Genomic DNA, 16959 nt, shown 5'->3' with positions numbered 1-16959 from the left:
AAAACAGGGCAGTGTGAATATCAGTAGTCAAAAAGGTGTTCTAATGGGTAAGGGATTTGCTTAAGGTGTAATTCCATATTTCTAAAATTCTCAAAACAGGTGTAGAATTTACCTTTTGTAGCCCCTTTTGCTTAAGGAAAAGAGGAAGCACCCTGTTTGGTTCGCTGGAAGAGTAGTGGAAGTAGCATTCAAGAGGGAAGTGACAAAGATGGGAGATGTATTGAGTTGTCTAGAGAAGAATAGGGGAAGAGTGAATAGTGTGTTTGGTTGAGTGTCAAACCATGTGGAAAATGTACGTGTGTCATTACCAAAATAGATAGCAGGAGAGAGAGAAAAATGTAATGATTACACAACACAAGACATATTCTACTCTTCTCCTTTCTAAAATCCACCAAAATGGAGGTTTTCCATTGGAAGATTAGTAGGGGGGACAATTCTGCCACACAGGCGCCACCTAGGAAAAAAGCTAATAATGATGTGTCCCTTCCATGTATTCAAATGGAATTTGAGCTCAAATTTAGCAACCAAACAACATGTAGCGTTCCATATTCCTGGAAATGCCCAGCCGTTTTCCACATTTTTTACAACCAAACAGTGCCAAAGTCCCTAATGGGTAAAAGAGTAAATCCAATTAACCTATTATTTAGGGTTGCAACAGGGTCGGGTTGGGTTAGGTTTTTCAAAACCCTAGCCCAACCCTGAATCCCATTATCTCGGCCCTGACCCTGACCCTGAGTCAGGGCCGGAAAATCTCAACCCATTACCCACCCTACAGGGTATTGTGCTGCCCCTGGCCCACCCTGATTGGCCCTATTAGGCCGGGCCGGGCGGGGCCGAGCCTAATTGACCCTGGTGCAAATACCTGTTAAGAGTGCCAAAAATAAAGCAACCACTTATCATATGAAACAAAATGATCAATAAACAGAGAAAGGGAACAAAATAAGACAATATGAATTCAACAACATGCGGGCAACAGAGACAATTAATAATAATAATCTAAAGAAACATCAATCCAAGATAATAGAAAACATTAGCAAAAGAAACATACACATATGGTTCAATTCTATAATAGAAAACTCAGGGTCGGGCCGGGTCAGGGTACCCGAGGCATTAACCCAAAACACACCTGACCTGAGTCAGGGTAAAAAAAATGATCCCTGACTCGCCCTCGGGGTTAGAAAATCCAGCTTTGACCCTGTTCGGGCTCAGGGCTGACAGGGCCAAACTTGCACCCTAGTATTATTGATATGACTTGATTTGCAACGTAAAAAAAAATTGGGAGGTGATAAATTCGCACCCCTTGTAAATTGAATTGCGGCATGTTACAAGAGGTGCGAATCATCCTACATGGGTGCGAATTTATCGTTTCCCTAAAAATTTGGGTCCTATTAACCTAGCATTAGAGGAAAGAACTGAACTCGTTTCTTCTTCTTGCTTATCCACACATCTCTTTCTGAACTGAGACTCGAGAACTAACCCTAAAATGGCGATACCATATTTATCTGCCGCCCCTCCACGTTCTATCCCTCTCAGGTTAAACCCTCCCAAAGCCCTCCTTTCAATACCAGGTCAGTTCCCAGATTTATATCTTTTTACATAGTAATATTAGCCTTTTGCTTTTAATCCCCCATTGTTTTTTTATGTATTGTTTGGATTATTGCCTCTATTTTCTAATTCTATATATCTGATTACATCTGTATCAAGCTTGAGTTTATTTACAGTTTTTTTGTTTCTTCTTTTAGTCGTTTGTTTTAGTAAGCTTTCTGATTATTATTGTAAACTGGTTGATTCTCAAGATTGAAGTGATCGTCAATCTACATATGTAATTCACGTTCCCGAGCACAAGATTCAAAGAAAAATCAATGTTAGTATCGCTATGATTATGACATTGGAGAGTTCTGATGAATACCCAGATGCATAAGAAGAGATAGAAACCATAGTATCACATTACTTCGCCTGGGTGTTGATCTTAGCTAGCTAACGTATCATAGTTTCATCTTGGAAATAAGGAGCGGTTCGAAGCAGAGACAAGAATCAAGTGTAGAACAAGTGCCATCAATGGGAATTTGTTCAATTGTATTCTGGATCGATGATAAGCCCAAGCTAACGTATTAATGAGTATAATAAGGCATACTCAATAGCGGTCTTCATCTACTATATGACCCAATGAACCATCTCAAATAAAGTTGTTGAGGCCATAGTTTCAACTTTCAAAACTCCCCTTCGTCATTGTGAACTCCCCTCAGTTGAATCCCTTTTACCTTGGCCGAGGTTTGCCCTACAAAGTCAATCAAAACTTCTTTGACTCTCCCGAGTTATGACCGCATCAACCAAGTACTTGACCACGTCGTTCCGAGTCGACTAGGATTTGTTTTGGCTGCGTTTTGACCCACATCCACATTTTGAAACACTACTTGAGGGTCTACGATGAACTACTACAACACATGAATGGTTTTTAGGTAAAGAGAGAGATAAAGCCCACTTTTATCCCACGACTTATATTTTTAACATTGAGCTTGAATATAATATTAATTAGCTCAACTTTGTGAGATGAGCATGAGAATGATGTTTGCAGCATATTTATGCTACAAAAGCGCATGACTTAAAGGAGAATAGCCTACCCAAAACCCAAAATGATAGGAGACATCCAACACTATCATAAATTTCGTAGATTGGATGGCAATGCTAGAGGAGAACTTTGCTACTAGTCTCAAATAACTTCATTGGATGCCTCATAGGAGCAATAAGCAATAGAAGAAACTGATGGGACCTAATACCTGGCTGCTGGACTAATGTATATCTCTTCTATAGATCACAGGAAAGAAAATCATTCTTCACATGACGTGGTTGGAATGCTTACTTGGAAACTATAATACTGCAAAAACAATGATGATTCAAGAAACTACAGTGAACCTGTACCTCTCTTGTTTTTCACCTAGATCTGAGCTTGACTTTATATACTCACTTGGAGCCAATCTGATAGTGTCCTTGTCATCAAGGGGAAGAATTTCCACATTCCAATTTCAGCTCGGTGAATGCTTCTGTCATCCTCCATGTGATGCCTAAAACATGGCCTGGCCTTATCTTTCGTGTAGGAGCAAGGGATTGGAAAAATGATGACATTATTTTTTTTCCTTCATACTAGCTTTTGCTTGGTTCTGCCGATGCTTTGTCTATCCCACTCCATACACACATACACACACCAAAAAAAGTAAAATGGATAGTGTATTTTTATCTTAAAACTACTTGGACAAGAGTTGCAAGAGAAACTTCTCCTGTTACTCTTGTTGTATGTTTCTCCTCACACAGAAGTCGTATGGTTGTTACTACAAAATAGCCCAATTTCTCTACTATTTTGAATGGCACACTTTTTACTGAATATGAGCCATTATATAATAAATGGAACATTTTCAGATCAATGCTACGGAGGAAGTCATTATGCGAAGTCTCTCTCCAAAAACGTGCTCTCATGGTGCTCTGCTGCAAATTACGTACGACTGCAGGATGGCTCCAGTAAATTTTTCAGCAAGTCCCTTGGAACAAAACACTTGGTAAAAAGGAGGCAAGTGCAGTGGACGCCTTGATTTTTTTTTTCTCTGAAAATTTCACACTTTTACCCTATTTAACTCAATTTCTAAATTCAGAATAGTTATATCCATGCAATTTTAGTTGTAAATATGAGTTAATTGATACTAGATACACCTTATCAGTTTCTAAGTTACTGTCATATGCTTATCCATTTCATTGCTTCTTCTTCAGAACAGGGGTCTGGAGGTGTGCAACCATTGAAGAAATAGAAGCTGAAAAGTCTTTGATTGAAAAAGATGCTGTGAGTGTATTTCTGATGATTATGATAATAGTCCGACCAGGATGTTGGCGAGAACAGTTTTCTATACTTTTGATGTGAATTTTTCTTTTGAAATACTGGTTATAAACTTATCATAGATTGAAACTATTTCTTTCCAGTTTCAAAGCTTAACTAAAATCGTCTTCTTGTTTTTAAATCCTGTTATATTCAAGAGGGAAAGAATGGAAAAGACTGTTGAAACAATTCGCGCAAATTTCAATGCCGTAAGGACAGGAAGAGCAAATCCAGCTATGCTTGATCGAGTTGAGGTATGAAACTATATACCACCAATGAAACTTTATATATATATATATATATATATATATATATATAGAGAGAGAGAGAGAGAGAGAGAGAGAGAGAAGGGTTCCTACGCTCGAGTGCTGGAACAGGGGTGGGCCACATTTTTTTTTTTGGGGGGGCGGGGGGGAGATCCAAAGCATTCATTTGATGGGCCTTTTCATGGATAGGGTGCCCACCAAAAATCAGCTCATTTGGATCACCATAGGGTGTCCATTTATGGGGTGAAAAATGGCCAGATTTGTGGACAAACAGTATCTGTCTATTTTCTCCCCCACAAATGGACACCCTAAGATGGACCAATGGAGCTGATTTTTGGTAGACCCCTCATCCATGATGGGGCCTGCCAAATGAATGCTTAGGATCACAACCCACCCCCCCCCACCCCCCCCACCCCCCCCCCCCCCCCCCCCCCCCCCCCCCCCCGCCCCCCCACGCCCCCCGCCCTCACCACACACACACACACACACACACCCCACCCACACCACCACCACCCCAATGTGGCCCCACCCCTGTTTCCAGCACTTGAGCGCAGGAACCCTTTTCTCCATATATATAGGGATCTGATATTCACACCTCTCTCTTTATTTTGAACCTCTCCAAGTAACCAGTGACATCTTGTTGAGATTTGCAAATGTCAAGGTTGTGAATCTTCAATCATGGAAGTAGGGGGCAAGAAGAAGAACAAGAAAAAAAAGGAATGAGAAGAGAAGAAACGAGGAGAAAGGGGAAGGGGAGAACGAGAATTCGTGGTGTTGACTCCCACCCCATGAATAGGGCCACACTTATAATAATTGCATGTATGCCATTAGGGCCATCCTAGGATGGGCCCTATCAAATGAAAAAAAGAAACGAAGAATAAACATAAGAACGGCTAGAAAAATTAACATAAGAATGCCTACCTACTAATGGGTCCTATCTAAAGTTGCTACCCATTGTTGAAAGAGGTTCAATGGTCATCTTAAAACAGGATTGCCAAATTTGTCCTAACGTTTATCAAAAGAGTGATTCGTCATTCCATACTGAGTACACTTTCTATCACCCCATCTACATCCCGCTAGTACATCATCCCCCTGAGTCATGACCTCGACTGTGTCCATAGCCACTACGACCACGACAACTAGCCCCTACACAGCCACCTAAGGATTTTAGGGCAGACTACTCACTACTAGATGATTTGAAGGTTTTTGTGGGTTTGGGTGGATATTCAAAGGAAATGGGTGTTCGAAGGGAATGTGTTTTAGGGTATATGGGTGTGAGAATGAGTTTTGATGTTGGACAAATGTGCGAAAGGAGGGGATTGTATATTTGGGAATGGATTTGGGGATATAATGAGTGTTTTAAAGGGTGGTATGGTTTTGGATTCTCGAATGGATGGTTTGTGTGAATTTCAAATGGTTGAGGATAGGTTTTGGCTTCGAATAGGTGGATGTGTTGTAACAATTCAAATGGATGGAGATGGGTTGTAATGGGGATTAGATTTTAGAAAAGATTTGGTTTAGGGTATTCGAGTAGGAGAAGAAAAAGAAAAAAGAAGAAAGAAGATGGTGAGATCAGTTCTAGGACTATCTTGGTTACGTGATGTTAGAATGAAAGATCAGATCTGAGATGAATCTTGGTAGATCTGGAGTCAACATTGCTCTGATATTATGTGAAGAACTTGAGAAGAAGGATGAAGAGGAGAAGAAGAGAGATTGAAGAGGCCACATAATTTGTGTGTTTTTTCTGTATTCTAATTGTGAACTTAATCGCATTACTATACGCATATCAGTGATATGCATAATAACAAAAATACCCGAAAGGCTAATAATATTCTCTAATAAAACTGACATAATTTTAGATTACCTTTTGAAACTTGGAAATGTGAACATAATTTTGGGTCTTTATGTGAGCCACAACGTTGTCGTTTGAGTCGTTAGGTCAGCAACAGTGTAGGACTTAATTTATAAAATATAATACTTCCAAGCTAGGGAAACGATTTCCCAGTTCTTAGATAGAAACCGGTCAGGAATTTCTGCCGCTCTGAACACTTTGGAGGTTAGTGCTAAATTATCTCATATTTGAGTTCAGTTTTCTCATTGTCATTCCTATCCTTTAATAAGGTACTGATTTTGTTCCAGGGTGAGTGCTTGCTTCATGTTTTTAAGTGGGTGAAATGAGACCAGGATATGGGACTCGGTTTGGCTTAATTTACTCTCTATTTGGTTGCTTTGGAATCGAGATATGTTTTAAAAATCCATCAATTTTTTTCTTAATTTGGTTTTATTTTATATATTCAAAGATGTCATATTAACCATTCTTTTTAACAAGGTGCAACTTGTGAGTATTAACTATGCCCACAAAAAAAGTAAATCTTGGTGATAAATTTTATAGGGTGTATTTTTGTTTTATATTTTCATCATGTACAGGTAATTTCCATTCATAGACATCTTCTTTAGTTAGCTAATAACACATCAATGTTCCAGGTTGAGTACTACGGAACCCCAGTCAAATTGAAGAGCATTGCACAGATAAGTGCTCCTGATGGAAGCTCTCTCCTTGTCCAGCCATACGACAAGTCTAGGTATGCCATTTTCATGTTTAGGTTTTGCAAGGCCTCCTATGACTTTTGACACTTTCAAATGTTTTCAGCTTAAAAACAATTGAGAAGGCTATAGTCAACTCCGATCTTGATTTAACTCCAAACAATGATGGGGAAGTGATCCGGTTGAGCATCCCGCAATTGACATCTGAAAGGAGGAAGGTTTGTTTCCACACATCTTATATCTTGTGGAAACATTACCATTTAATACAATGTAGCAGGATCTGAAATTTCTTTAGTTACTTTCTCTGCATATTGGTAGTGATTAATAACCTCGTGTTATTATATACATTATATGAATATATACATGATTGTGCTTTAGTTAGTCACTAGTGTATTTTGTGTTTACAATTGTTAAGAGTTGACAATTGTTGAACAATATTGTTTTTCTCCTGTTATTGGAACTCAATATTGAATTGAGCAGTTGAGAGATGAGGGAAGTAGAAACCTCAAAGTGACTAGATGAATCACTTGATCTATTCAACCAGTATATATTTTAGTGTTGTAGGCACAAAAGATCAGAGACCCCTCATAAATAAAAGAAAATTAGCTACATTGTATAGAATAAAATACATGCAACTATTCCCTTTGAAACTTCACTTCAAGCCAAGTGTCACTTTCAGTGCACAACTTGTTCAAACCACCTTTCACTAAAAAAACAAAATAATGATAATAAATAAAAAATAAACTTGTTGAAACCATGACAGAATGTTTTGCAGTTACATTCCATTTTTTCTATATACTCAACTCAACTAAACTCAACTAAGCCTTTGTCCCAAACTAGTTGGGGTCAGCTAATGAATACTCAACTTAACAACTCAACAAAGCCTCTGTCCCAAACTAGTTGGGGTCGGCTAAATGAGTCCTTAAGAAAAATCTCATGAAGAAGGTGAAAGGATCTACCCAACTCAAATTGACCAAGTCTAATCCTGACATTAGTTGGGTTCGTTTACATGGATCATTTTCTTCCATTCTCTCCTATCCAAGGTCATGTTCTCTGTTATGTTCGTAGCTCTCGAGTCTTTCCTCACTAATTCTACCCAAGTTGTTTCTGGTCTGCCCCTACCTCATTTTACTCTATCAACTTGGCACGAGTCACTTCCTCTCACTGGGGCATCTAAAGGCCTATGTTGGATATGCCCAAACCATCTTAAGCGGTGCTCTCTCATCTTCTCCTCAATTGGTGCCACCTCTACCTTTTTACGAATGTCTTCATTTTTAATTCGATCTAACCTTGTGTGGCCGTACATCCATCTAACCATTCGCATCTCCGCTACACTCATCTTATGCACATGCTACTTCTTGGTGGCCCAACATTTTGAGCCATACAGCATGGCTGGCCTCTCAACTGTCTTATAAAACTTTCCCTTCAACTTTGTAGGTATTTTACGGTCGCACAGAACTTCCGAAGCATGCTTCCACTTCAACCAACCTGTTCTTATTATGTGGTTAACATCCTCTTCAATCTCTCCTTATGTAGGATTGAACAAAGATAGCGAAATAATTACATCCTTGCCCCACCTCCTTACATTACTAAAGTTGCACTCCATATACTTTGTCTTAGTCCTGCTCAGTCTCAAACCTTTGGATTCCAAAGTAGTTCTCCATAACTCTAACTTAGCACTGACTCCTGTTTTGGTTTCGTCAATTAATATTGTCATCTGCAAATAACATACACCACGGCACCTCGTCTTGGATACCCTCTGTAAGTTCATCCATAACTAGAGTAAAATGATAAGGGCTTAGAGCTGATCCTTGGTGCAGTCCTATTGTAATTGGAAACTCACTAGACGTGCCATCCATAGTTCTGACACTAGTTATTGCTCCATCGTACATATCCTTGATCATATCAACATATTTAGTAGGCACTTTTTCCCTTTCAAAGACCCACAACCTAACACTCCTGGGAACCCTATCATACGCTTTCTCCAAATCAGTGAAAACCATATGAAGGTCCTTTTTATTTTTCCTAAATCTTTCCAATCGTCCGGGCATGAAGCCAAACTAATTCTTTGTCACCTTAGTCTCTTTTCTTAGTCTATGCTCAATTACCCTCTCCCAAAGCTTCATGGTGTGAATTCCCCGGTAATTGGTGCAACTTTGGATATCCCCTTTATTCTTATAAATAGGTACTAATGTACTCTTCCTCCACTCATAGGCATCTTCTTAGTCTTCAAAATATTGTTAAATAATCTAGTTAACCAAACCAGACCCACATCACCCGAGCATCTCCAAGTCTCAATAGGAATACTGTCAGGCCCTATTGCCTTATCTAATTTCATCTTTTTCATAGCTACTTTTACCTCTGATGTTCGGATTCTACGAACAAACCTTCGGTTTGTTTCATCAAAAGCGGTATCAATTTCTCTCAAATTCGCTACGGGTTCTCCATTAAAAAAATATCTAAGTAACTTCTCCACCGCTCTTTAACCTCGTTTTCTTTTACTAACAATCTTTGATTCTCGTCTTTGATGAATTTATATGATTCAAGTCCCTGCTCTTTCTTTCTCTCATCTTAGCAAGCTTGTAAACATCTTTTTCACCCTCTTTCATTCCTAACCTGTGGTACAAATCCTCATAGACCTTGCCTCTAGCTTCCCTTACTGCCTTCTTAGCTTCTTTTATAGGCAATTTATACTTCTCAATGTTCTCCTCATTTCTACACTTATGCAAACATATATAACACTCACTTTTAGACCTAATTGCCTTTTTGACCTCCTCATTCACCACCACGTATCTTTCGACGGCAGCCCATTTCCGCTAGATTCTCCAAGCACCTCTCTAGCCACTTTCCTGATATAACTAGACTTCTCATTCCATTTTTTCTATATAAAAGATGCAATTCCTTGATATGTTCTTCTAATACCTTAAGGGTGATCTCTCTCCAGGCATGGGCAGTTAAAGTTCATTTTTTTTTTTCTATTGGACCCAATGATTGCTCCTTCTCTTTCATTTGTTCCACACTAGAAAAATCACAAATTTCACTTTTTATTAGGATTACACCGAAGTCCATTTTTAAGGGTCATTAGGCGCCTCCCAACCTGCTTAAGGATTTGCAATTTTAATCCCTCACTGGGCTCTTGGTTACCATAAAATATTGGGAAACTTGTTTGGCTGCATGGCTAACATCAGTCTGCTAAGCCCTCGTTATCACTATGGCAGTTTACAGATGAGAGCGAAATGTCTTGAGGGGTGTTTCTATTGCTTTGCAAAAGTAGGTTTTGGGTGGAGGATTGGCAAATTTAGTACCTCTGCTTCACCCATTCCACCTTGAATTAGCTGGAGCTCCATCCATCTTAATAAAATGTTTTATTTTAATGGTAATCTTTATACAATGTTATCTAGCATTCCTACCCATATGGCCAAATACATGGGTTGGCAATAAACCTTAGATTGAATTGCCCGGATCTCAAGGATGACGAGTTCATTAGTCTTCTTGGTCTGTTACGTCTTTTTGAGGAGTTTTATTTTCTTTCTTGTGGATGATCGAAACTCCCAAGGTGACTTATGCATGCTTCCTTTCTTCAAGATTAAGACCCTTGATATCTTGAAAGTGCCAATTGGAAAATCAATGCAGTTTATGCGGAAAAATGAGGAATCTGGTACCATCTCTTTGTTCATTTCTTGGTGGTAAAAAAATATTTGAAATCGCGGTCCTTGGATGGTTTTAGAGTGTGTTGGGTGTTCCCCAATTATTATAGTCTTCTCTTGTAGGAGTGGGAATGTTTTCATCCTGGAAGAGAGGTTTGGTTCTTTGGATAATGACTTCCTTTTTAGTGGCTTGGATCCTTTTGAAGAGAGAAATCAAAGAAAGTTTGAGGATATGGTATCGTACGTGGGGAAAATCATCTCCGACGTAAGAAAATCTTTCCATGGGCGCTTCTGAGGGATCAATTTCAGGAAGTGACTGCTCAAGAGCTATGTATAAACTGGGGGAGGAATCGCAAGGAAAAGAAAATTCCTAAGTGTACTCCACCACGGCCTGTTTTGATGGTTGCTCTTTGGTTAACCCAGACCGATCTGTATAAGATGAGGGAGGAAGCGTAAGGAAAATAAAACTCCTTGACTCGATAAGGAACTCGCTTGAGCCGACTCCTTTTTACCTTAGCTGCGTTCCGCGTTGCACCACATCCGCATTCCGCATTTTTGCCCTACAGCGTCAATGAACTTCTTTGACTCTCCTGAGTTATGACCGCGTCAACCGCGTTCTTGGCCGAATCCTCGCCGAGTTGAAAAGAATTTTTCTTGGCCGCGTTCCGAGTCACATACGTTTTTTTAAACACTGGTTGTGGGTGGAGGGTGGCTCAGCTATTGGGTGCTTTTCATGGCAGCATGGGTTCTCGGAGGCCAGTGCATCTTGTGGGCATGTTTTTTATTTGTGTAGGGATCTGGATACTAGATTTTTTTTCATATCTTGTGAAAGGCCAGCAATTCCATGGGTTCTCTGGCAAAAAAGGGCTGTTGGGCAATCTCTGTTCCTTTTTTTAATTTGGTATTTCATTGTACCAAATTTTGTTTTGAATGGTTTTGTACCAATATATTTATATGTTTTCTTTCCAGAAAAAAGGAAAAAAAGCGAAGTTGATCAATTTTCTGATATTTCGTGTTATTTCCTGTTCTTCTGAGTTGTAGGAGTTGTCAAAAGTTGTGGCCAAGCAAACCGAGGAAGGGAAGGTATGCTCAATGCTTTGTAGGCTTTTCGGAACTTTTCCTACTATCATATAGATTATCGTTTTTATTTCATTTGATTGACTTAAGACTTTGGAGTTTTCTTTATCCAATATGTTTAATTTTTTTTCGCTGCTTCTCTTCTTTCCCATTGAAAATAGTCTAACCCACCTTAAAAACCATAATTGGTTTTGACAAAACTTTTGCTAGTATTTGTGAAGAAAAAGCAAAGCATGCGATATTGTAAGATGATATTAGATTTTGTATGTGAGGCTAGAATTATAACTTTCTTCATATATTGCTGATCTACTATTTGCAGGTCGCTATACGAAACATAAGGAGAGATGCAATAAAAGCTTATGAGAAACTTGAGAAGGTTTGCATCTTGAATTTGCCTTTCAAAGCTTTGAATATACAATTTCTTTTTATTCACTTGTTCTCATTTATTTGCTTAACAACCATACCTCCTTTCTTGTTATCTTTCTTATATTGTGCAGGAAAAAAAGCTCTCCGAAGACAATGCGAAGGATTTGTCGAGTGATTTGCAGGTACCAAATTGTCTTGTGCTTCATGGATCGATAATGTCTTAGTTGCTGCAGATTTTCTGTTTTTTTTAAACTTCTACTCTTAGGCTTATCCTTTTCTTTCATTGATTAAAGCCCTATGTGCCAAAGTATTTTGTATCCTCAGCCTTATGCACAGGAGAGTACTTCCAACACTCAAACTTTAACAATTTGGTTGTCATCTTTTTGCAGAAAGTGACAGATGAGTTTATGAAGAAGATCGATTCCATGTACAAACAGAAAGAGAAGGTATAAAAAGCTTGATACATTACACAGATACTTTCCATGGAACTACATGTAGGGTCACATAAGGTGGCACATGTAATGTACACTTGCATAGCTTTCTCATTGAAGATCTTTTCTTACAGCATGTTTGGCCACAGTTAGAAAAAGAATTTCCAAAACATCCAACTTTCCGAGGTTTAGTAACCCATTCTTCTAGTTAAAAGTTATTTCATAGAAAAATGTGAGGAAAACAACCAGCTCTAAAGCTGGGTTTATTTTTTCTTTGGAAAATATTTCCATAAAAGTTTTCCAGTGTAGCCAAACATGCCTATCAGCATGCCCATATTAGTCACCGACTTGCAGGTGAAAACCATACGGGGAATGATATTTCCACCCCCTTCTCTAGCATTTCTGCCTCCTTTTGATTGTCTTTTCTTAAAAAACGACTTTTTAGGAAAAATCGAACACAAGGGGTGGAAAGTCAGTTATTTTCAAGAACATACAAACAAAAAAGGGGTGGGAATGCTGGAAAAACGGGTTGGAAATTTCATTTCCCAAAACATGTACACAAATCCATAGCACCTGTTAAGTGTTGTATCCTTGTAAACTGAATATGCGTTTCAACAAACCATATTGGCCTTACCCATCCGAATCATGTCATATATTATCTGTACACACTTCACATACATTAAGCCACATAGTTATAGAGCTCCATAGAATTGATAGTTTTCAGTTAATTTTTCTCTAATTGCTCTCTTTTCATAACATATTCCAATCCTGTGTTTGATTTTCAGGAATTGTTGAAAGTCTAACTCTAGAAACAGATTCAGACAGGTCAGTCTCCTGAGACTGTTTTTGAAGCTGTACAGTTTATTGTCATTGTCATCATCATCATCATCTCCTTACATCATTGATGATCATGACCATGTTCATATTGTGGTGGACCCTAAGCATGTTTTTTTGTGTCTTTACACTGCCTTTTTTGGTTGCTTCAAACTATGCAATATTGCAAATGCAACTCCGAATGGTTCCTTTTTTTTTTTTTTTAGTCTTTTCTGTTGCTGCAATGGGGTTGAGACTTGGGCTACATTGTCCTCAGGTTGGTATCAACATAGGACGCACAACAAGGTTCTGATGTCTTTTCTGTTTTTGTTTTTTGTTTTTTGTTTTTTTTTTACTGGTTCTTTTTTGTTTTGTATTGCAAAGTTTTTCTGTTCTTTAATAAGAGTTGAACTCAAGCCTTCACAAAGAAGTTTTTTTTTTAACCCGGAATTTTGCACCAAGGCCTTGGGTGCACCAGTAAATTTTATTGAAGAAAAGCAAAGAACAAGGGCCCAAGCAATCACATCTCATGGCAAGCATTGTGTGATCCATGGAGTCCAAGCTTTGTTTAGGACCATGTCTACTAGAACTTTGCTGCTTGATTCTACATCCAGGGGTTTTATATTCAGACTTGCGAAGTCTTAACCCATCTAGGAGGGCCCCATGTGTTAAATCCTTTGCCATATAAGAGAATGCCACATGGCACTGATGTGGCATTAGGAAAAGAAATCCAGGGAAACTATGTAGGAAAAGGTTTCCCGCGCCTGTTCACGTGCGCAGGAACTGTGCAGGAAAAGGTTTCCCGAGAAACTGCTTGCCCACCTTTTTTCACTAGTTTTCCCGGGAAAGCAAATTCGACCAAAATAGTGGGATTTGAATTACCACACTTGTGAGAAAAGAGACATTTCCATATCATTTTTGGCAATTTCCATGTCATTATTTGACATTTTCCACCTAGGTTTGTTACTTTCTCAGGAAAGCAAGTGAACACCAAAATTCTGTCTTGTCAAGGAAAAAAGAGGTTGTTTCCCAGGGATTTGCTTTCCCTCTACGCAAGTGAACAGAGCCTGAGTGAGCATGATATAATTCCTTGGTGGTATTAGGGAGGGATATGAAACCATCTTAAGATTTTCGCAACCAACTATTGTTACAATGAGAGGTATTTTCCTTACATAGGCATGTGATCTATTCTTTGACTTTCCATATGAAGTGGCTGGCATTATGGGGTTTTTCTTCTAAATCTCTTTGCATACCTTTCTTTCCATAGCTCCCACATGATGAAAATGAGGATGCTTTAGATGATATTTGTGCCATTCTCAAAACTAAACTCTCAGAAGCTGTTGACCGCTAGTTGGGAAATTCTAACAGCCAAAGGGAAGGTTTTTTTTTTTTTTTTCAAAAGAAGGGTGTGAATTTCAAAATGAGGAGGGTGCAAATATCGGTCGTGGTAATAAAATTTTGATTACACAAAAGATGAACTATACAATGCTGTGATCTCGACTGCATACTTGAAAAGAAAGTTTAGATTCTGAAACAAATCTGTGAGGCAAATATTTGGAAAATTCGTGAAGTGCTTAGAAAGAACTGGGGAAAAAACCCATTAGAGGTGGGGAAAATTTGGAAAAATGCATTTGTTTATCTATTTACATACTAACAGTATGTGCTTATTTTTTGTACAAGCCCCAACATAAAGCATAGAACAATGCTTGATTTTTACGGTACATGCCAATAATATATGGATTGGTGAATTACTCGTCAATTTGCATTTAAGGATACATGCAAATAATATATGAGAAATTGATGAATTACTCGTCAATTTACATTTAAAGCTCCGTTTCTTTCGATGTGAAAATGGACGTAAAATTTGTTTTACGTAGTAAAAATGAACATAAAACAAATTTTAGGTATATTTTACGTCGAAAGAAACGGAGCCGAAATAAATAAAAAATATCAGATTTTTTTTTTATCATTTGATATATTTTAAAGTTCAAGATGGGGCATAAAAAAATGGGAGATATTTCTACAAATTCGTAAGTATGCTGCAATCTCGATCCATTCGCAAGACGATCTCTTGTTCTTTTGTCACTAATTCTTCATCCGACGGACCATGGAAATAATTGAAATCAAATATTTTTGTTGGAACTGTGATGGAAAAACCTCACATTGGCATCATCTTCCTATTCATTAGTTAGTTTCGGCTCGGGATTTAAAATAAAAAATAAAAAATAAAATAAAAAGGCGAGAAAAGAGAACAGATTCAATGAGATTTGGAAATGTCAGAAAAGAAAAGATCAATGTAGAAAAATCAAAAAATTAGAATGCCTTTAGAATGATGGATTTAAAGTCGTTCAATTCTCCCTTTGTTTGGGGCCTCTTTGATTGCCTCAAAAATTGGTTTTTATTTGGTAATAAAAACTATTTTAATTTAATCTTATTTACAAATGCGACATTAAGACATATTTGGAAGCCATTAAGTATATAATTTTTAAAACCATTTTTACTAATATTTTGCAGCTAATCATATTTGACTTACAAAACCATTTGCATATATAGGATTATATGCAAATAAATTTTAGAGGTATTTCAATGAGCCACTTGGATTCTGATTTCTGCTAAAAAATGGAAGTTGGTAGTGTTATCATTTTGAGTGGAGGGGCATCTTGGGCAGTACCATTGGTGCTCTCCAGGGGTAATTTTGGACATATATTTGAATCATTTCCTAAAGCTCATGGTCATGACCCATGAAAATAACCATGGCTATGATAGATCTAATATTCTACAGCTAAGCATGTGAGTTCTGCCAGAGTTCAAGAATGTGAATATTTTAGGGAAAATTCTCAAAAAAAATTTATATGAAATTCTCAAAAAAGGGTTGAGTAGGCTAATTTCTCAAAAAAGGTTGAAACGCATCCCAAGGAGTTTTTTGGGACAAATATGCCCTTGTGTTGGTTTTCCCTCCAAGAAAGTAAGCAACGATCCCAATGCATTTCACCAACAATTTGACTTTTTTACCTTCTTCTTCCCCACTCCAAAATCAAACTCCATTGTCTCTTGTGAAAATCCCCTACGAAATTCCATTGAAGAGAGGTGAAAGTCCCCTCTTAAAATCTAGATTTTATTGGATTTCTTTATTTTTCTTTGGCTATGAAGACTAAGCTTCTTAGTTAGGTCCATTGTGATACATTTGCATAGGTTTAACATGTTCTTTACAATGCTATGGTGTATTGTCATCATCTTGTTTATTTGTTAGAGATTTATTATGGTTTTGTTAGGCATTTGTTACTGTCATCATCCTCTTTATGATGCTATGGTGTATTGTCATCATCTCTCTATCTCTCTATTACCCTCTATGTTTCTATTTAGAGTAAACCTGGATAAAACTCATGTCTAAACAATTACAACCACTATTTAAATGTGTAGAAGCAATATGTTGTTCTCGGAACCACTGTTGATATCTGGGAACCAGTATTTAAACACTCAGAAGCACCAATTATACCTAGGAACTACTATTTACTAGTATGTAGTGTTTCCGAGGTATAAATAGTGGTTCCATAGTAGAAATATTGCTGCACACAATCTAATAGTATTTCATTGGGTGTCAAAGTTGCAATGAATTTATGAGCAATAGTTTAAATAGTTCATAGTTTAGATGGCCTAATACTTGTTCCAAGAGTTTAAATTGTGAGACTGAAAAAGTTATGCAGTCAAAACCACTATAAAAGTGAGAATCACTGTATTTATAGGGTTTTAAACAATTAGAACCACTAATTATTCCTAAGAAGTTACTAATTATACCTAGGAACCACTATTTAGCAGTATGTAGTGGTTCCAAGGTATAGTGGTTCCAATGTATAAAAAGTGAGAATCACTGTATTTATTGGGTTACAAACTGCAAGAACCACTAATTATACCTAGGAACCACTATTTACCACCATGTAGTGGTTCCGAGGTAT

The 16959-nt window shown here is 37.8% G+C and overlaps 1 protein-coding gene across 1 annotated transcript; it reads left to right on the top strand.

The window, feature by feature from the left end:
- The first annotated feature begins 1410 nt into the window (after positions 1–1410).
- Positions 1411–13323, top strand: RRF (ribosome recycling factor, chloroplast precursor). The gene is made up of 11 exons (XM_077353840.1): positions 1411–1568; positions 3415–3562; positions 3760–3829; positions 4021–4116; positions 6613–6710; positions 6779–6890; positions 11361–11402; positions 11716–11772; positions 11894–11944; positions 12152–12208; positions 12979–13323. The coding sequence occupies exons 1-11, from the start codon at positions 1484–1486 to the stop codon at positions 12994–12996; spliced, it is 834 nt and encodes a 277-aa protein (XP_077209955.1). The 5' UTR covers positions 1411–1483; the 3' UTR covers positions 12997–13323.
- The last annotated feature ends 3636 nt before the right edge of the window (positions 13324–16959 follow it).

This window comes from Tasmannia lanceolata, unplaced genomic scaffold (assembly GCF_043159265.1).
Source record: "Tasmannia lanceolata isolate RefF3 unplaced genomic scaffold, GAP_Taslan_0.1 ptg000015l, whole genome shotgun sequence".
In the NCBI taxonomy this organism is placed as follows: Eukaryota; Viridiplantae; Streptophyta; class Magnoliopsida; order Canellales; family Winteraceae; genus Tasmannia; species Tasmannia lanceolata.
This window is presented reverse-complemented; position numbering and strand designations above follow the sequence as displayed.

Bases quoted from the DNA above. Each gene is read 5' to 3' on its own strand.
- RRF (XM_077353840.1), top strand. From the start codon at position 1,484: ATGGCGATACCATATTTATCTGCCGCCCCTCCACGTTCTATCCCTCTC. The intron at 3,563-3,759 runs GCAAGTGCAGTG...CTTCTTCTTCAG, and splicing joins AAACACTTGGTAAAAAGGAG to AACAGGGGTCTGGAGGTGTG. The intron at 6,711-6,778 runs GTATGCCATTTT...AAATGTTTTCAG, and splicing joins CAGCCATACGACAAGTCTAG to CTTAAAAACAATTGAGAAGG.